Below are 21,570 nucleotides of genomic sequence, written 5' to 3' on the forward strand. Positions count from 1 at the left end.
CGGACGGAAGGTTGGGGTAGCTTATTACCTTTTTGTTTTTAAAATTATGGCCAGTAATATCAACACTGTAACAGTAGCAATCATCGGAATGATTTCTTGGCTCCCTCCATATCATAGGAAGAGCAAATCTAAAGGCTTTTTTCTATTTTCTGGACCATTTTCTCAGATCTTCAACACACACATTACATACCTTATGTGGCACCCAAGATTTATCTTGATCACCAAGTTTAGATCCAAAGTGTGATAGATAAACCTTTTTCACAAAGTCTGTAATGTTTCTTTGGTGTTTTTTAATCACAAATTCACCACAAATATAACAAAAACTGCCAGCAGAGTTTTTACAGGAACTATTAAGACATTGTACTGAGCACATGTACAGGAAAAGGGAAAGTGAGGTTAGGTTGACAGTAAAACAAAACACCACCTGTTAACACAAAAATAAAATCAACCTTTTTTTGCCAGGAAATGTTTTTCAGCAGTGCTACCAACGTTATCTAAATTCATTATATCTCCTTTTTAAATTATTTTAACTATATAAAAGCTGTTAAATTCTCAAGAAAATAACTTAATTTAATAACTTTAACTGTAAAATGCGAAGAAATGGTGGATGATACAGTTTTTTAAATATCATATTTGGATTTCTCACCCTAAAAATCATAAGAATAAGGTATTTTTAGCAAAAAGTTTTTCCATCGTTGACCTATATTATTTATCCTCTTGTAATTTTCGAAGTTTACTTGTAAATTCGTTTTGAAGTCGAAGAGTGGACTGCGTTTTTCTTTGAGTGTGTGCTGTACAAAATCAGCTAGGAGCCAGCTGGTACACATTCCTTCAGCCTCATTTTACGGTTACATATCCGGTGCGATGAGCAACTCTATTCCTATGTTGTTAACGTTTGCTCAGTTAATTAATGTAATTCTGGTTGCAGTCTAGTTCCCAATTTCTGATGGTGCATTTCAAGTGAATATATGTTCTATCGTGTTCTAATTTTGACAGTCTGAGTATTTATTGGTGTTTCATAAGCTTATGCCTTTCAGTTTTGAATCACTTGGTATCACATATTTATAGCCGTATACCATATATTTCGAAGTGAGCTATACAGTACAACCGTGTGAAAATTCTTCCAATCGCTCATCCATCCAACTTTTCGTCTTGGTCCTGTTCATGTGTTGCTGGTCTGTCAGTGCATCTGTAGATACAGTTGCGTTGTAATTTGACGTTTTAACAGTCTCCTTCGAATTAGTGAAGAACATATAGGAATAGAAAAATATGTTATGAGACTTACAATTTCCGGCTTTTTTCCTTTGCCTGGGTTGTTGGTGTGTAAAGAGAAACCGAACACCACACACCAGCCCCTAAATAAGCATCAAATTGCGCTCTTTCAAATGGTGTCGATTTCCTCATTTTAGGTCCACCTGATAAAACCGTTATTGTTTTCTGGTGATAGCCGTTTTTAGGGCACCGTAACTCGCTTGATAAGAACGGAACCCTTATAGTATCACCTTGAAATTTATGTCACATACTACTCTCCCCTAGTGTGGGACAAAATTTAAGCTTCTAAGTCTATGTGATCAAAAGATAAGGCCTTATGTGTCAAATATTTTGATACATGGAAAGTCACTCATCAAAACCCATATCGTACTTCGCGTAGACCTATAATCATTAAATTTGGCACAAAGGAAGATTTTACAGTGAAAGTAAAGAACAAAAATTGGAAAATTGTTAATTTGTAATTATATCACATAAAAATACTTTTTTTGTCGTTTATTGCCCTGTTCACCTGCCCTTTAAGACATCTTTTTCTCAGGAACGGGTGTGCTATGAAGTTCAAATTGACATGGCGGTGTAAGAAATGAAAGCTTCTAAATCAGTGCAGTCAAAATATACGGCCGTCTGCGCAGATCCCTTTTTCTCATGGACAGGTATCAAGATGTAATTTATGTCAAATTTTAAGGTCTTCATTCCCTTGGTGGTGCAAAACGTAGCTGTCAGTTCTCTACGGTGTGATGAGTCGCTCTAAACAACACGTGGTTCGAATCCTGCGTTAAAATGTAGGTCCCCTTTCCATGTCAGATACATGAGGTTGGCTAGGAATACGCAAGTCGCCAAAGCAGCCTCCAATAGAAAAACATGCACAAAGTCATTGAGCCATATGAAATGATTAGTATTATCTACATACGTAATTTAGATCGTACAGAACGCTTAAAGTGCGATTTGTACTCGCACTTATCCGGTTTCTTATTTAACTTCGTCTTTCACGTACTGTAATTCAGGGGCTCGTCAACACCGACATTGGCCTGTTGATGACTGCAAACATGCTGCCTGGTCCGACGAGTGTTGTTTCAAATTGTATCGAGAGGATGGACGTGTACGGGTATGGAGACAACCTCATGAATCCATGGAGCTGCATTTCAGCAGGGGACTGTTCTAGGTGGTGAAGGCTCTCTAATGATGTGCGTCGTGTGCAGTTGGAGTGATATGGGACTCCTGATACGTCTAGATGCGACTCTGTCAGGTTGCACGTACGTAAGCATTCTGCATACATTCACCTCCATTGTGATTTCCGACGGACTTGGGCGATTCCAGTAGGAAAATGCGACACCCCACACGTCCAGAATTGCTACAGAGTGGTTCCAGGAACATTCTTCTGAGCTTAGACACTTCCGATGGCCACAAAACTCCCCAGACATGAACATCGTTGAGCATATCTGGGATGCCTTGCAGCGTGCTGTCAGAAGAAATAGTTACCCACTTGTACTCTTGCGGACTTATGGACAGCCCTGCAGAATTCATGGTGCAAGTTCCCTCCGTCACTACTTCAGACATTAGTCTAGTCCATGTCACGTTATGTTGCGGCAATTCTGCGTGCTCGCGGCGGCCCTACTCGATATTAGGCAGGTGTACCACTTTCTTTGGCTCTTCAGTGTACAGTGTGTAATGTCTGACTACACTGACAGTACTACAACAACCTTGCACGGATAGCTGAGTTCAGCCGTTACGTTTCACGCTGTGTTGGCAGTAACCCTTACAGTCGAGCGATACATGACGACGGCGTAGGGCAGCGTAACCGCTGTGCTGCTGCTGTCTTGCGGTACACTCGCGCAGCAGGCGCTACGGAAGCGCTTGAATTGGCAAATTGTGCCGTCAATGCACACGTTAACTGTATAGCGTTTATCGCACGATTGAAGCTCCCTCAGGCGGATAACGCAATCTGTGCCGCTATTCAAGTCGCGTCGGCGCCTCTGTGTAGTCTCAACTATGGCCAGCATAATGACACTGCGGCGCAAGGACGACAACGTGTATAGGAGCAGCTGGGTCATAGGGAACACTCGTTCACTCGACTGAGATTCTGCGCGCACCTCCAAGTCTTTTGGAACGCTGATCCTGGATCTCAAGCATTTTTCTAACCGCTTAAGATATTTGCTGAGTGCAATATCAATAATGGTACATTCTGAAACATTGCTTTTTACATGGCCCAACTATGACAAGGAAAATGTAACACCTTTGTTGTTCAGCAGAACTTTGCAGCCACAACTTCGAACACCCCCATTGTTCAGTGGTCACAATTACCCTTAAGCTGGCTAAAACTCCATTTTTATAAATGGTCATACAAGAAGTTTAATACAATTGCTGATTAAAATTTAAAGTTCAATATTAACTTTTTCTACGAAACCATACAGGCTATTATTTGCAAATATAGGCAGTCGAGTATATACCTCTTATTAATAAAAATTCCTTTAAATTTAATTATTTCATTTATTTATTTATTTTTAAATTGTAGTTTTACGTATTTCAGAGCGAAACTATGATTGATCTGCACTATACTGATTGATTTTTAGGATGTTCATGTCCTCACAACAAACTTAGATACAATGTTCATGAGACCAAATTTTCAAAGCATCAATTAGTTGTGATGATGTATGTTTGAAAGCTAAAAGGGGTAGAACAATTTCATCATGAGCACTGCATAAGAATCCCAGTGCGACTGTTTCACCATGCACGATGGAGAATCTCTGCACTTTGACGATAGAGTTACCGTTCAGAAATTTGTATCGCTTCTTAAAGAAGAACATGCGTAAGACTCATACTCTCATATTACGTAACAGTGCGCCCAAGATATTAAAGATGAGAAAATAAAATGTTATGTGGTGGTTAGTAATAGTATGCTGCAACTTTAAATCAAGTTTTCAAAATATTTATTCAAATTTAGAAATCATTACAGAATTATCAACTTTAATTAATTTTCATTAACATTCTTTCTCCTCATAACCTATTAAATCAGTCACTGACAAAGTTGACCTATGTTATATCTATATCCATATAAATAGTTGAACGTAACAAATTTTGGAAACATTTGATAAAAAGATTTTGTAATATTTTACGTCTTTTTGGTAGGAATCCATAAAGGTTAAACAAAACATCTGAAATTTAGCTCTGTGTATTTTTTTGTTGTACTGTGAGAAATTTATGGGCCAAATATCAAGGTATTATATCACAGATGTCATGAGAAAAAGATACATAGTTGTCACAAAATGTAGTTTCCAGCAAAATGAATTTAATGATTAAACTTATATTTTATTCACTTACACCTTCTCAGAATGCTCCAAGACTGTATTCAGCATTTTATTTGTCGTCAAGACTTGTCCCGTAACTTATCTCCTTTCGCCTGTTTCTTTGGTGGGTCCTGAATAGACATTTCAACTCTAGGCACACGATGGTGGTAAATTTCCTCAATAACAGGTGCAGTGAGTGCATCAGCACTAAAAGCCCAAAAGCTGCAACAGTATCCCTCTCCCTACATCTCCATCACTAAACACAATTACAGCATCATATTGCAAGTTTTTCAGCCGGCAGTGATAAAAATGGTGACTTGGGGCAACGTTTTCAGATAGGAGACTCCAGCTACTTAATTGGGCTTTGAATTTTGCATGAAAAAACTTCATTAGTAGATCCATTTTACCTAGCTCCAAGTCTGTATGTCGTTAGCCTCTTTATCGTGATTTCCTGTCACTTAAATGTGGCTGGACGTCGTAGTGATAGAGATGAACCGAAATAATGTGCTAAATGATGTAACATACTCGTAAATAAGTGTGCCGGGTAGTATACTGAACATTGTCGAGATGCAGCCTATCGTATAAGTCGCTAGAGGGTGTCGATGTTATGACGACGTAACGGGAGATTCGTAACTGTGAGAGCTCATGAAGCGAAGTAAACAAAAAATAGTTTGAACTGAATTTATGAAATCCTACTTATAGATGATTATGTAATGAATTTTGTGCAAACGATGTACGATAAAGTGAATAAGTGTTCAATAGAAAATGTATGCAGTTGGAACCTTGGTTTTCAACACTGGGACCGAGATGAAGGTATTTCAACCAGAACTACAGGAGTACAGGTAAATCAGATAGATAATCAAGTGTCTTGGAGTGGCCATTTTCGCCAGCAACTATATAATTTGTATGAGTTAAAATGCCTTTTTGCATGTTGCAACTGTTTTACAGATATTGATTTCAAATTCAAAACAATACGCCTATAAATTTTTACGTAATATGCAAGACCACAGTTAAGTATCACATTCCTTGACAACTATACTGTTGTCGCTTACTCATGTGGTGACATGTTAAAAGTCACACATTTTCCGTTTCCCTGTGTATTATTAAAATGTTTAATAAAATTTTCTGTTTTTCACTAAATTCTTTGTATATACGAGTACTATGATGTATATTATTTATCCATGGTAGACAACTGTCATTCTAAGAGTAAAAACATGTTAATGCGTTATTCTTGGTATTTGGTATGTCACATATTTGTGTGTTTAAAGTTTTTCTATCTCTCTGAGTGTGTGTGCATGCGTGCGTGCGAGAGTTTTATTTTTGTGTTTCTCTGTTCACAGAACAGAGGTGAGTGGTCGTGGATTAAAATTTCAGATATGGTCATGGGGCGTATAATGTACATTTTGATGGCAAATGGGTAGTAAGAGATAAATGGCTGACTGGATCTTTTTGGGTGAGAGGTTAAGGAGAGTAATATGACTTATGACTGCCCATTGGAGTGTTTGTGTACTGCGTTATCAATTACTCTAAATAGTGACCTGTGATATTCACGAGGTCATTTAACAGTCGTTTCTTTACTGCATTTGTTTTGTATGTATTGTATATGACAGTTTCCTTGTAAAGTTAGAAGGCGGACTTCGTTATTTACGCTAATCATTTTCGTCTCTCTCTCTCTCTCTCTCTCATTTATAGTTGGCCCATAATTATTTCGCTTAAATGCTTTGCAAACGTTGAGTGGCTTGTCCCAAATTGCTGATATGCTCTTTGTAACGAATGTCGAGTGTTCTACTGGTTTGTCACACACTGTAATACGTAAATTCTGCATTTTGGTAGCTGTCTTAGAATTACTGTGCTTGCTGAACTTTTCTAACGTTTATAAAGTTATCGACAAACATGTGCTTCACATGTATGCGATGGTACGTGCACAGTAGTAACAAGTTACAACGGACCACGTAAATCTACGTAGGTCCCTAATTGCCCTGGCTTATTTCGGAGAAGCTAGGAGGACTGCTATGGTGCTGGGCTGGACTTACCTGTTCGATGAGGCGGGACGCGATTTCGATAGGCACGCCGGTGACACATTCGTCCTGTAGCGGAGTGTTGATCGTGAAGTCCACCAGGGCCTGCAACAACACCAAATGCTACGCTCACTCTCTTTACTTGCTATTTATTTCCTGGTAACCAAGATTAAATGCCCACAACTATGTGCCCAATCATGCGACAGACGCTGAACGTTTGAACCCATACCTGTGGTTACGCTCGGAACATTGTGAAGCACTGGAGTAAGGGTAGCGTTACCAACTTGTTACAGAAAAAATAACTGATCAAGGAACAAGCCTACAAAATAAATATTTCAACTAGTGTTTTCTACAGAGAAGAGTAGGAATATATTTAAAATGTGTATACTTGTCCTATTTTACATTAGTGCATGGATTTATTTCAGACTTGACTTCTTTTTGCAAAGATTCATTAGATTTTACATGTATAAAGAATTCTCTACAATTAAAATTAAAATTCACCGTTCCTTGCAGATCTGCTTTTATTAACTCAGTTGTACATTTGTTGCGCATTTCTTGGCATTATGTAAAAAAATTCTTTCTGCGTTGGCATTTGAACCAGGAATGCTTACTACAAAACCAGCTACTTTTACCGAATTGGAGACCTGAACATTTTTGGCTCTCAACGTACAGAAAACATTAAGACGCCTTCTGCTTGCATTGCCTTCCATGCCTATACCTTGCTTCAAAATATCCTTTGCATTACAAAACCCACTATAAAAACAATCGCCTACATCATCTGTCTGAACTCAGACCATTACTTCTTGAAGACGCTAAAATTTTAGTTTGGACCTTAGACAAGAGGCATCCAAGTTCCTACTGGCATTGGCATTTGATCTTCAAATTTTAATTTCGTAACTAAATGTTTCCAATGACACGAAAAGTTCCAAAAGATTATCCTTAATACGTTTTCTGGTTCTGAAACAAGATAACACATTAAAAACTTTATTTGTGACACTACCAAAATATCTGTCACTTATTCTTTGCTGTTTTACTAATCAGAGTCTTGGCTGCCTCGAAAGTTTCCATGATACTAAGATGAGAGAACTCTAAAACTTAGAACAACGTAACACAACTGCAACAACAAGGCAAAAAAGTCTAAATAAAAATCCAAAGTTAACTCTCTTCAATGCAAATCTTGGAAGGCTCCTTTACGTCCTTCTCCTTTTTTTTGTATAACCAAATGATGGTAAAATATTTATTTCATATTTACATAATTTTAAATTGCACCAACCAAAATAAAATAGTTGTTTAAAAAGTTAAATGACGGCCCACCTGCAATTTTTGCATGCTGAGAACAGTCGGGATTGTCTCCATGTGCCACACTACATTCCCGTTTGCAGAAAGAACAGAAGGCTTTTAAATAATTAGCTTACACAGGACGAATCCAGTTACTGTGTGTGTTTCTTCCCAACATGAACGGTAAATACAAATGTTTTTGATTTACTTGGAGGTGATTCCACCCCATTTTCATCGCTAGTCATATTAAAACAAGAAATAACAAACTCTGAATCTGGCCAGAATAATGCTCACGCCCTCTAGCTTAGCGTAATACGGTCCTTCTTCCGGTTTCCGGGCCGCCGGCCTGCAGAACAGACTCTTAACGGAAAAGCTGTTGCAGTTTCACTTGTTCACCACAATACCAGAGGTTGTAGGGAAAGCCGTTGCGTATCGGGCGAAATAAATTATTTTAACTTCAACTGCAAAAGTTATAAAAATATGGGATTAATTCGACATAAAAAGGAACAAGGTATCTGATAAAAAAAACAGTAGCCGAAATATGGGATTTCTTGGGAAATACAGGATAGCTGTCAATCCTAGGTACTGTTCGTCCTCTTTCTTTAGAGTAGAGCATTCCGTGTCTATCTGTATCGGAAGGTTAACTTTGACGTGTAGCGAAATGTTCGTGTTGGGATGGACGACCATGGAAGTAGAAGGCATACTCTTGTTGTAAGACCCCAGTCAAAAGACTGGTTTAAGGGAACTCCCCACACTAGTTTGTTCTGTGCAACGTTATCCGTCTCCGCATAACAACTGCTGCAATATCTACTTGGACCCTCTTCTTGCAGTCGAGTCTTGGCGTGTCTCTGCAATTTTTATCATTCACACTACCGTGTATTACCAAATCCACAAATCAATGACGCTTCATGATGTGCTCTATCAACAAATCCCTTCTTCTAGCCAAGTGGTGCAAAAATTTCTGTGTTCCCTTAATCGAATCAGCTCCTCTTCACTGGTTATTCCATCTATTCATCGTATCTTCAGCATTATCCATTAACACCATATTTTTTTTAAAAAAGTTCTATATTCTTTTACGTCTGTACTGTTTATCGACCATGTTTTGCTTTCGTATAAGACTACAATTCAAACGAATAATTTCAGAAAAAGACTTCCTAACACTTGAATTTGTATTTTAACATATTTCTCTTTTCGAAAAAAAGCTTTCCTTGCTATTACTAGTCAGCATTTTATATCTTCTCTATTTCTGCTGTAGTCCATTATTTTGCTACCCAAATTACAAAAGTCATCTACTAGCTTTAATGTCTCTTTTTCGAATGTAATTCCCCCAGCATTACCAGATTTCAATCGCTACACTCCATCACCTTTCTGTTACTTTTAGTGATATTAATCTCATAACCTCTTTTCAAAACAGTGTCAGTTCTAGTCAACTGACCTTGCAAATTCTTTTCCATCTCTGCCATAATTATACGTTATCACTCCGTCTTCAGGCTACGAGTGGCCTACCGGGACCATCCGACCGCTGTGTCATCCTCAGGGGATGATGTGGATACGAGGGGCGTGGGGTCAGCACACCGCTCTTCCAGTCGTTATGATGGCATTTTTGACCGGAGCCGCTACTTTTCGGTCGAGTAGCTCCTCAATTGGCATCACGAGGCTGAGTGCACCCCGAAAAATGGCAGTAGCACATGGCGGCCTGGATGGTCACCCATCCAAGTGTCGACCACGTCCGACACCGCTTAACTTCGGTGATCTCACGGGAACCGGTGTATCCACTGCGGCAAGACCGTTGCCCAATTATACGTTATCAACAAACATCAATTTTTTTAAATTTCTTGTCTAGGAATTTTACGAGGGGCGTTCATTAAGTAATACAACACTTTTTTTCTCGGCCAATTTCGTCTGAAAAAAAAAATGCGGAATTTGTTGCGGGGCATCGAGGAATATTCTCGCTTCAGCCCTTATAGTTTCCTGAAGTTCCGATAGGTGGCGGCGATATACGTAACCTTCAAAACGGCGTCTGTAGCGTTGGTGCCGTTCCAAGCACAGAGCTGTCATTGAGTTTCTTCTTTGGTAGAAAACCAGAGCATTGCAGATATTCATAGGCACTTGGACAATGTCTACAGAGACCTGGCGATGAACAAAAGCACGGTGAGTCGTTGGGTAAGATGCCTGTCGTCATTATAACAAGCTCGCACAAAACTATGCGATCTTGCATGTGCTGGCGAGCCGCAAACATCTGTGACTTCTGCAGTGTTGGAGCGACGTACTCGACTTGTCACTATCAAACATCTCGCTGCTCAACTGGACGTCTCTGATGGTAGTGTTGTGACTGGAGAAAATTTTAATTTTTATCCTTGCTTTTGTGACCATAATAAGAGTCCAGGCTCCATAGGTAAAGAGCCAGCCGACATTAAGAAATAGTCCACCAGGACGTAGGGACAAGATAAGCGGCGGAGGCTGCCAAGTATGGCTTGTTGATCAAATAACTTAGTGTTTGACTTCCTGCCAGAGGAAGCAGCATGAATCAAACTTGAGCAAAGGGAGACGCAAACACCACGGCGATAATACAGCAAGAGAGAGTGTCAGTCACGTGCGGAAAAGACTCGTGTGGAACCAAATTAAGTTGTGTGCAGCTAGAAACGAAAGTGTCGTGTGGAACCGAAGGCATTCATGCGCAAGCCGACCATTTACAAACGAGAGTGTCGTGTGGAACCATAGGCAGTCTTGTGCAATCCGATCACTTAGAAATGAAAGGGTGGTGTGAAACAAATTAACTCGTGTGCACCCAAGTACATGAGAAACGAAATAAAAGGCTAGGCAGCGGAATAGCTAGAAGCAGAGATTCAGATGCAGATTCAGAGCCAGTGTCGGCAGTTTGGAGATTCCGCAGCGAGACGCCAGCGGGGCCGAGTAGGCCCATAGCAGCCGATACAGCTGATAAAGACTTCAACTACAAGAAGACGGTGATAGACTCTGGTGGACACTCAGGAACTGCAGGTCAAGTAGGATTTTTAGAGTTTCATTGGAATAGTGTTGAACAGAGACTGTCAGTCTTTGTCTTAATTACTTAGAGAGATTTCAGTGCTAACCAAGAACAAGTGATTGCTTTGTACTTGTTTCTAATATGTATCGGCAATTAGCTTTGAAGTAGCAAGTCCGAATAAATAGACTGAATCTTACAAAGGGGTTTATGGTCCAACACCTCACATAAGTATATGTGAGAATAAACTTGATGGAAACTAACCAATCTTTTCTGCCTATTGCAATTCTGTAACCTATTTTCAGGAAAGTTATTTGCTTCAAACCAAGGAGATTCTCTCCCTCTCATCTCCGATATAAAGGTTGACAGCAATTTATAACCAACCCATTGACGTTAACGTCCCGATTGCGCTACGCAGTCCGCACTGACTTCATTCTAGTATAGTGAGGCTGTGCCGGGATGCGACAATAGTTCTCACACACTCTTGCACCAGTAGGGGTACTCAAATGGGTATTCCGACTGGATTTTTCGCCGCCTAACAGATGAACATAAAGTGCAAGGAAAGACCCTCTGGGCGGAATTTCTTGCGCTTTACGACGCTGATAGTGACAATATTTTATCGAACACTGTCACAGGCGATGAAACATGGGTTCATCACCTCGAAACAGAAACAAATGGCAATCCACGGAGTGACGCCACAGCACCTGTCCTCCGAAGAAAAAGTTGAAAGCCGCACTCTCAGCCGGTAAAGTCAGAGCGACGGTCAACTGGGATTCTGAATGGTTTAACCTGTTTGATGTCCGCTCTCATGGTGCAACGATCTACTCTGAAGTGTGTTCAGCTACCCTCGGGTAGTTAAAGGAACGACTTCAGCGAGTCCGTCGCCACTAAAACGCAAACGAACTTCTGCTTCTCCATGACAAGACAAGGTCTCTCACAAGTCTGCTCACCCGAAGGCGTGGCTCAGCACACACATCATTGCACGTGGCGAATACCCGTGCGACCACTGTCGGCATCTACAGGGTGTTACAAAAAGGTACGGCCAAACTTTCAGGAAACATTCCTCACACACAAAGAAAGAAAATATGTTATGTGGACATGTGTCCGGAAACGCTTACTTTCCATGTTAGAGCTCATTTTATTACTTCTCTTCAAATCACATTAATCATGGGATGGAAACACACAGCAACAATACGTACCAACGTGACTTCAAACACTTTGTTACAGGAAATGTTCAAAATGTCCTCCGCTAGCGAGGATACATGCATCCACCCTCCGTCGCATGGAATCCCTGATGCGCTGATGCAGCCCTGGAGAATGGCGTATTGTATCACAGCCGTCCACAATACGAGCACGAAGAGTCTCTACATTTGGTACCGGGGTTGCGTAGACAAGAGCTTTCAAATGCCCCCATAAATGAAAGTCGAGAGGGTTGAGGTCAGGAGAGCGTGGAGGCCATGGAATTGGTCCCCTCTACCAATCCATCGGTCACCGAATCTGTTGTTGAGAAGCGTACGAACACTTCGACTGAAATGTGCAGGAGCTCCACCGTGCATGAACCACATGTTGTGTCGTACTTGTAAAGCCACATGTTCTAGCAGCACAGGTAGAGTATCCCGTATGAAATCATGATAACGTGCTCCATTGAGCGTAGGTGGAAGAACATGGGGCCCAATCAATACATCACCAATAATGCCTGCCCAAACGTTCACAGAAAATCTGTGTTGATGACGGGAATCCACAATTGCGTGCGGATTCTCGTCAGCCCACACATGTTGATTGTGAAAATTTACAATTTGATCACGTTGGAATGAAGCATCATCCGTAAAGAGAACATTTGCACTGAAATGAGGATTGACACATTGTTGGATGAACCATTCGCAGAAGTGTACCCGTGGAGGCCAATCAGCTGCCGATAGTGCCTGCACACGCTGTACATGTTACGGTAACAACTGGTTCTCCCGTAGCACTCTCCATACAGTGACGTGGTCAACGTTACCTTGTACAGCAGCAACTTCTCTGACGCTGGCATTCGGGTTATCGTCAACTGCACGAAGAATTTCCTCGTCCATTGCAGGTGTCCTCGTCGCTCTAGGTCTTCCCCAGTCGCGAGTCATAAGCTGCAACGTTCCGTGCTCCCTAAGACGCCGATCAATTGCTTCGAACGTCTTCCTGTCGGGACACCTTCGCTCTGGAAATCTGTCTCGATACAAACGTACCGCACCACGGCTATTGCCCCGTGCTAATCCATACATCAAATGGGCATCTGCCAACTCCGCATTTGTAGACATTCCACTGACTGCAAAACCACGTTCGTGATGAACACTAACCTGTTGATGCTACGTACTGTAGAGCAATGAGTCGCATGTCAACACAAGCACCGAAGTCAACATTACCTTCCTTGAATTGGGCCAACTGGCGGTGAATCGAGGAAGTACAGTACATACTGACGAAACTAAAATGATCTCTAACATGGAAATTAAGCGTTTCCGGACACATGTCCACATAACATCTTTTCTTTATTTGTGTGTGAGGAATGTTTCCTGAAAGTTTGGCCGTCCCTTTTTGTAACACCCTGTATAAGATACATATGTTCCAGTTGTTAACTGTGAGACGCCGGTGAGGATGGTATCGATCAATGACCCTGACATTTTTCCAATCCTGAGTTCTTTTTACACTGCTTCTTCGAAGTACAGGTTGAACAGTGGAGAAAAAAAGACTGCGACTCTGTCTTGCTTTCTTCTTAATTCGACCACTTCTCTCCCGATCTTTCACCGTCACTGTGCCCTCTTGGTTCTAGTGCACGTTGTGTAATACTCGCCTATCCCGTAGCGGCAGTTTTGCGTGTGGCAGCCCGGGGAAGCGGCAGTGCTGCGGAGCCGGCCAGACTGATAGGTCGGCGCCCCTGGGTCGCGGCCGGCGCCGCCCCCTTTAAGCAAACGAGAGGCGCCGCGCCGCCCCGCGCCGCGCCAAGTGGGTTAGAGATCGATGGCTTTCCGCGAGTACGCGCCGCCGCCCACACCACACCCTACTCCGGCGGCCACTACGGCACCGTGACGTCACGAGGCGCCCCACTTCCGCGGGGACACTACGGGCCTCAGCCGACGACGCTCCTTCCAAATACTCTATGCTACTGAGGGTTCTCCAGTCCTCAAACACTGACGTACGTCCAGAAAAGTTTTACATAACACGTTACATATTACTGAGACGTCACTACTATTCAGTGAATCTACGCAGCTGTTTTTTTAATGGTTTTTCTAAAGAGCAATGCACTGATTACTCTTTAGAAAAACCATTAAAAAACAGCCGCACTGATCGAACAATCAGTTTAATAAGTCACAGCTGCAAAATACTAACGCGAATTCTTTACAGACGAATGGAAAAACTGGTAGAAGCCGACCTCCGGAAAGATCAGTTTGGATTCCGTAGAAATGTTGGAACATGTGAGGCAATGCTGACCCTACGACTTATCTTAGAAAATAGATTAAGGAAAGGCAAACCTACGTTTCTAACATTTGTAGACTTAGAGAAAGCTTTTGACAATGTTGACTGGAATACTCTCTTCCAAATTTTGAAGGTGGCAGGGGTAAAATACAGGGAGCGAAAGGCTATTTACAATTTGTACAGAAACCAGATGGCAGTTGTAAGAGTCGAGGGGCATGAAAGGGAAGCAGGGGTTGGGAAGGGAGTGAGACAGGGTTGTACCCTGCCCTCGATGTTATTTAATCTGTATATTGAGCAAGCAGTAAAGGAAACAAAAGAAAGATTCGGAGTAGGTGTTAAAATCCATGGAGAAGAAATAAAACCTTTGAGGTTCGCTGATGACATTGTATTTCTGTCAGAGACAGCAAAGGGCTTGGAAGAGCAGTTGAATTGAATGGACAGTGTCTTGAAAGGAGGATATAAGATGAACATCAACAAAAGCAAAACGAGGATAATGGAATGTAGTCGAATTAAGTCGGGTGATGCTGAGGGAATTAGATTAGGAAATGAGACACTTAAAGTAGTAAAGAAGTTTTGCTATTTGGGGAGCAAAGTAATTGATGATGGTTGAAGTAGTGAGGATATAAAATGTAGACTGGCAATGGCAAGGAAAGCGTTTCTGAAGAAGAAAAATTTGTTAACATCGAGTATAGGTTTAAATGTCAGGAAGTCGTTTCTGAAAGCATTTGTATGGAGTGTAGCCATGTATGGAAGTGAAACATGGACGATAAACAGTTTAGACAAGAAGAGAATAGAAGCTTTCGAAATGTGGTGCTACAGAAGAATGCTGAAGATTAGATGGGTAGATCACATAACTAATGAGGAGGTATTGAATAGAATTGGGGAGAAAAGGAGCTTGTGGCACAACTTGACTAGAAGAAGGGGTCGCTTGGTAGGACATGGTCTGAGACATCGAGGGATCACCAATTTAGTATTGGAGGGCAGCGTGTAGGGTAAAAATCGAAGAGGGAGACCAAGAGATGAATACACTAAGTAGATTCAGAAGGATGTAGGCTGCAGTAGGTACTGGGAGATGAAGAAGCTTGCACAGTATAGAGTAGCATGGAGAGCTGCATCAAACCAGTCTCAGGACTGAAGACAACAACAACACGTTACATATTACTGAGACGTCACTACTATTCAGTGAATCTACGCAGCTGTTTCTCTAATGGTTTTTCTAAAGAGTAATGCACTGATGTAACTCTTCAGGCTTTCCCGGGGAGATCTTGACATGTAGAATAATCGGGTCTACTGACGGATGTTTGCGTCGCTCTGGCACAATATTTCGACCACGTAATTCGTTGCCTTCTTCAGGTGCTACCTGGGACTGCCGTATTGGAGGATCTTGTCCAGTATTTATGCCCAGAGGGCGCTGGGTGCTCTGTTTGCCGACCGCGCCCGCCTCCCGCTGCTTGTTGTCTCTTCCTCGGTGCTCCCTCGGACGTCCGCGCCCGACTTAGTCGCCATCTGTGACAGCCTTAATTGTTTAATATGTTTTTTGTCCTAGTTTAGTCCATTAGTATCCCCCTTTGATATAATACACCCTTGTTATTTTGTCCTTGCTAATCCATGCTCACTTGTTGGGAACCGATAGGGAATAGATAAATGTTTAAATTGGTTTTGCCTTGTTTTGTCGTTATTTTGTCTAGCCGATTTGTGCTCCCTTGTTGGGATCCAATAGCGATTAGATAAATGTTTAAATTGTTTTATCGCTTTTGTTCCCAAGTAATTAGTAGCGTAGGAACCCAAATTAACGTAAGACTTAGCGACTAAGCCCACTCCCCCCCCCCCCCCCCCCCCTCTCTGCCGGCTGTGCGACCACCCTTAGCATCATAGATTAAACTAGAGAAAATCACACTAGACTAGAAAATATAGAGTCAATGTTTAAGTGTAGACGCAGACCAGCTGCAGACTACGAATGCACGACGCCCGTCCTCAGCGGGCAAGCGGCGGGAAACACCGCACCCCACCAAGGTAACGACCGTAAAATACTTAGGAGTTACTATCCGGAGCGATCTGAAGTGGAATGATCACATAAAACAAATAGTGGGAAAAGCAGGCGCCAGGTTGAGATTCATAGGAAGAATTCTAAGAAAATGTGACTCATCGACGAAAGAAGTAGCTTACAAAACGCTTGTTCGTCCGATTCTTGAGTATTGCTCATCAGTATGGGACCCTTACCAGGTTGGATTAATAGAAGAGATAGACATGATCCAGCGAAAAGCAGCGCGATTCGTCATGGGGACATTTAGTCAGCGCGAGAGCGTTACGGAGATGCTGAACAAGCTCCAGTGGCGGACACTTCAAGAAAGGCGTTACGCAATACGGAGAGGTTTATTATCGAAATTACGAGAGAGCACATTCCGGGAAGAGATGGGCAACATATTACTACCGCCCACATATATCTCGCGTAATGATCACAACGAAAAGATCCGAGAAATTAGAGCAAATACGGAGACTTACAAGCAGTCGTTCTTCCCACGCACAATTCGTGAATGGAACAGGGAAGGGGGGATCAGATAGTGGTACAATAAGTACCCTCCGCCACACACCGTAAGGTGGCTCGCGGAGTATAGATGTAGATGTAGATGTAGAAGGTGGGGACGACCATCATCCCGCAACGAGCACAGCGGCCGCCACGGAACGACGACAACATCTCGCCGAGCGGCCGACTGGCGCAACTGTACAAAAGAAGGCAGTGGGAAGCAGCACCCGCTGCACCCACTGCACAGAACCCAACAACCATAACCCACGCCCCATAAATCGAGGATGGTCGGGGGCCGCAAGGCCTTATTGTTACCGACCATGCCCTCCAAAGCGTACGATTTGTTTTTGTCAAATAAAAATATAATCCCAGAGAATAACAACAGAAACCACACACAAATACACGTAGATTAGGCGAAGCCGAAGGCACTGTAAACACCACGTGACAAAAAGACACCTCTGTGGTGCTGCTCCTGCGGGCATAAATACTGGACAACATCCTCCAATACGGCAGTCTCACGAGTTACGTGACCGAAATATTGTGCCACAGCGGCACAAACATCAGGAGTAGACCCGTTATTCCACATGTCAGTAATGCACTGATTCCGTTTTCGGATCAGACTGAAAGAAGTCCAAGGAACATTAATTGATGACAAAGTTTTATGGATCTTAGGTTAACTAAAAGGGATGGAAGGCATAAGATTAGCATATTTAGGAAGACGACGGCTACTGACACCATTATAAACGTTAAGTCCTGTCACCGTAAGAGGCATAAATGGGTATACTTCAGAGCCATGAGCAACAGGATGCTAAAACTGCTACTCACACCTAATGGGAGGTGGAAGAATTAAATGTGATTACACAAGCAGCCGAGAAAAACAAATATAAGGGCCGTGATGTACTGAACGTTTATAATAAACTGAAGTCAAAAGCCGGCCGAAGTGACCGTGCGGTTAAAGGCGCTGCAGTCTGGAACCGCAAGACCGCTACGGTCGCAGGTTCGAATCCTGCCTCGGGCATGGATGTTTGTGATGTCCTTAGGTTAGTTAGGTTTAACTAGTTCTAAGTTCTAGGGGACTAATGACCTCAGCAGTTGAGTCCCATAGTGCTCAGAGCCATTTGAACCATTTTGAAGTCAAAAATATGTGACAACAAGGAGAGAATAGACCCGAGGGTAAGAAGTTCGTTGCTGTGTCGTACAACGCTGCATTTTCTGACAGAATTGCAAAGGCGTTGAGAAAAAGAAAGTAAAAATTGGATTTCAAACGAAAAGTACAATTGGTTGTAGGCTACGCCGCAAATTTGGCAACAAAAGCAACAAATATTTCGAATCTGGTATCTATAAGATCAACTGCCAAGACAACTATTTTATATCAGTCAGGCAGGAAGAAATTTCAAGACTTGTTTTAGAGAGCGTACGTATAACCAAAATAAGATCGCTTTCGGTACACACATGGACAGAGATAAATATTCGGCAGGAAACAGAATAATATGAAAGTGTTGCCGCGAGGGATTGGCCGAGCGGTCTCAGGCGCTTCAGTCATAGACTGTGCGGCTGATCCCGGCGGAGGTTCGAGTCCTCCCTCGGGCATGCGTGTATGTGTTTGTCCTTAGGATACTTTAGGTTAAGTAGTGTGTAAGCTTAGGGACTGATGACCTTGGCAGTTAAGTCCCATAAGATTTCACACACATTATTATTATAATGAAAGTGTTGCTTAGGACGCCAATGGGGCAGGTACTGAACCTACTCAAGGAAATTGACATTTATGTACACAGAAAACGGCAGCCGGAATTGCTGCTGAATGAACGGGAGTAGTTTAACCTGAATGCTTATTTTGATGTATTCATAAACCTACTGGTAAGAGCAGCGTCGAGCGCCCCAGCGGCTTGGCGTGCCCATCCGTACACAATTCTAACTGTACTTTGTATCTATTCTTTTGCTATTTTGATAGAAAAAACATCTAAGAGACAAATGTCCCTATATCACGTCGAATACTTTCAATAATTTATTTTATAGTAGTTAGTTTTTAGCATAACTTTACTGAGGATTTTAGTTTATATACCCTTGCATCAGCACTATCATATGACCTACGGACCTGTTTATGATTTGTTTGACCACTTGCACCTAGTATTTATGTTCTGTTTTTATCTATTTTCTGTTTTTAGATAAAAAAACTCCTCTGAATTTAGGTCTTCAGTTACCTTCACATAATTTTAACTTATTGTTTGTTAGCATTGACACATTTTTACTGTAAATTACGTACGTTTTCCAACTGATTATTTTAACACGATGTGGTTAGGTATTTATAAAAGTTTCTAAACAATGTTAAAAAAATGCTCCATAACTCACTGTGAACTAACGCCATCCACCGTGGTCAATGCACACTTGTCACAGGCCTGATGTGCCTCTGCTTTCAGTATCGTGTATGTGGTCGCAGGCGATTCTAGCATGTTTACCATTTGACAAACTGTACAGGCCTGATCATGCCTTCTATTCACTGGACCACATTACGCGTCCCGGCAAGGTAATTACTTCGCATCTTTTTCCGTTTTTTCTTCCTTCACTTTGCGAACTATATCTCTCATGAAAATATAAGTTTTACGACAACTTGGTCCATAGCTTTTGTGAAAGTTTTAAATGAAATCATTCCGCTTTTTGCTGTTACAACAGTATCTATTGCGATTGCATTTTCGAAATGTTTTCATTTCCATGTTTTTTTGTGATGTTGTAACCCACCCAGAAATATAAAAGTGTGCCATGTTTGTGTCAGAGCAGTTGCATCAGGTGCTGTGAATTTATCAGACGTTCCATATACTACATACGATTTAGGGCCGAATATTAATATCATTATCTCACCAGCTCTATAACGTACAAGGTATATGGAACAGCTGATAAATTCAGAACACCACATGCAACTGCTCTTACATAGCATGGCACAGCTTTATATTATTGAGTGGGTTACAACATCACACAATGCTTGAAAAATGACAACGAATCTAAATTGCAGTCGCAATAAATAATGTTTTAACAGCCAAAAGCGGAATGATTTTATTTGAAAATCTCATGAAATTTCGTGTATTTCAAGGTTATCGGATGTTATGCTTTTAATACGTGGCGGGATCACATATTTGCCTTGACACACATTTGTGTCTTGCACATGACGAGGGCAATTTATTTTTGAGGATGTTTTATCATCGATATACATAACTTCTTTATCAACATTTATCGGTAACTTCAATTTTTAATTTTCCTAATAACGCCCAATCCCAAGGCAGGATCAAGCCTTTCCAATTCGATTGTATTTTAATGTAGGCCGATATGAAGATGTCTTCAATTAGGAGAAACGTGCGCCAGTGATGAATAAATAAACAATAAGTTCAACATCGCAATGAAGAATGTTTTCTTCTCCCCATTCTATGTACTGGTTGCTGTATCACCACAGCGCTGAGTGGAAAGCCTTTTAAATAATAGGATTATCTTACTTTGAGTATACGTGTCATTTTAAATTGAGATTGTGACCTGATACTCCAGCACTCAGAATCTATATTCGACCATTCAAGAACTTTTCACTGTAACTACCCTGTGACTGTTCAACTATGTAACGGACGTGAAAAGATTTGATCGCCCGCCCAACAGCACCGCTGCGGCCAGCGGGCTCCACAGCTGAAGAGAGCGCTCCGCCTGCCGCCTTATAGTTGTAGTTGTAGTAGTAGTAGTAGTAGTAGTAGTAGCAGCAGCAGCAGCAGAAGCATTATTCATCCGTAGATCTCTTTTTACGAGAATATAAGATATGTCAAAGTATTTACAAATTTAGATCAATTTAAAATAACCTAATTCGTATACACATATATTTACAGACATCTAGTTAGAGACAATAATAATATTAGATTTACTCCTGGTATACAATAATTTTTTTACAGATAATTTATTGAATAATGTAATGCCCCATTGTTCACTCATATCTCACTATCAGTCACTGCACACACTATACACACACTGTTTCATAGCATTGCACTCACTACACACACACACACACACACACACACACACACACACACACATACATACATACACACTGGTGATCTCTGGGCCATTTTCTGTACTGCAACTTCTCATTTGCTATCCTGAAAAACTGAGTCAGCATCCCTCCATGATGAATGAGATGTTGAGCTCAGAAAGAGGAAGAGGTGTTAGTATTGTGCCATGCATAGCTTTGGGTTAAGTATTTCTAGAAAGGAAAAAAAGAAGGAAAAAAAAACATAGAGTGAAGGTGTTATGTGGAATGTTGGATATTTTATAATCATCATCATCATTATTATTATTCATTTGTATACCATTTTTTATCAAACCCCTACTCTGTTTTAGCTAAGTAATCCTTCAGTGTATAAAATGTATTGCATAACACGTACTTTTTAGCAGCCTTTTTAAATAAGTGTATTTTTGCAATTTCTTTAATCTCTTTTGGTAATTTATTGTACAGTTTTATTCCTTGGTAGAAAATGCTGCTCTGAGTTCTATTTTTATTTTTTCTTGGTAAATGTAAGTTGAGTCTATCTCTTGTTGCATGGCCATGGACAGAGCTGTTTGTGCAGTAATTACCAATGTTTTTTTTGATGTGTTCAACTGACTGGTAAATTATCTTGGCCTCACAATTTCTGTGTCGCGGCCAGCAAGTGAACACGGCAGAGATAACGTGGGACAGAATGGGCACGTCTTGCTGAATGCGCCGAACTGACGCGAACTGGGAATCGTTAGCGGAGCTTCTACCCA

The 21,570-nt window shown here is 41.4% G+C and overlaps 1 protein-coding gene across 1 annotated transcript in view; it reads right to left on the reverse strand.

Moving 5' to 3' along the window:
- LOC126484923 (C-Maf-inducing protein-like) overlaps positions 1–21,570 on the reverse strand; it is a 970,852-nt gene that overhangs the window by 58,846 nt on the left and 890,436 nt on the right. The window contains exon 5 of the mRNA XM_050108524.1: positions 6,587–6,676. Coding sequence (XP_049964481.1) covers positions 6,587–6,676 — 90 coding nt within the window. The remainder of the gene's footprint in view (positions 1–6,586; positions 6,677–21,570) is intronic.

Source organism: Schistocerca serialis, chromosome 6 (genome assembly GCF_023864345.2).
Source record: "Schistocerca serialis cubense isolate TAMUIC-IGC-003099 chromosome 6, iqSchSeri2.2, whole genome shotgun sequence".
NCBI classification, from domain to species: domain Eukaryota; kingdom Metazoa; phylum Arthropoda; class Insecta; order Orthoptera; family Acrididae; genus Schistocerca; species Schistocerca serialis.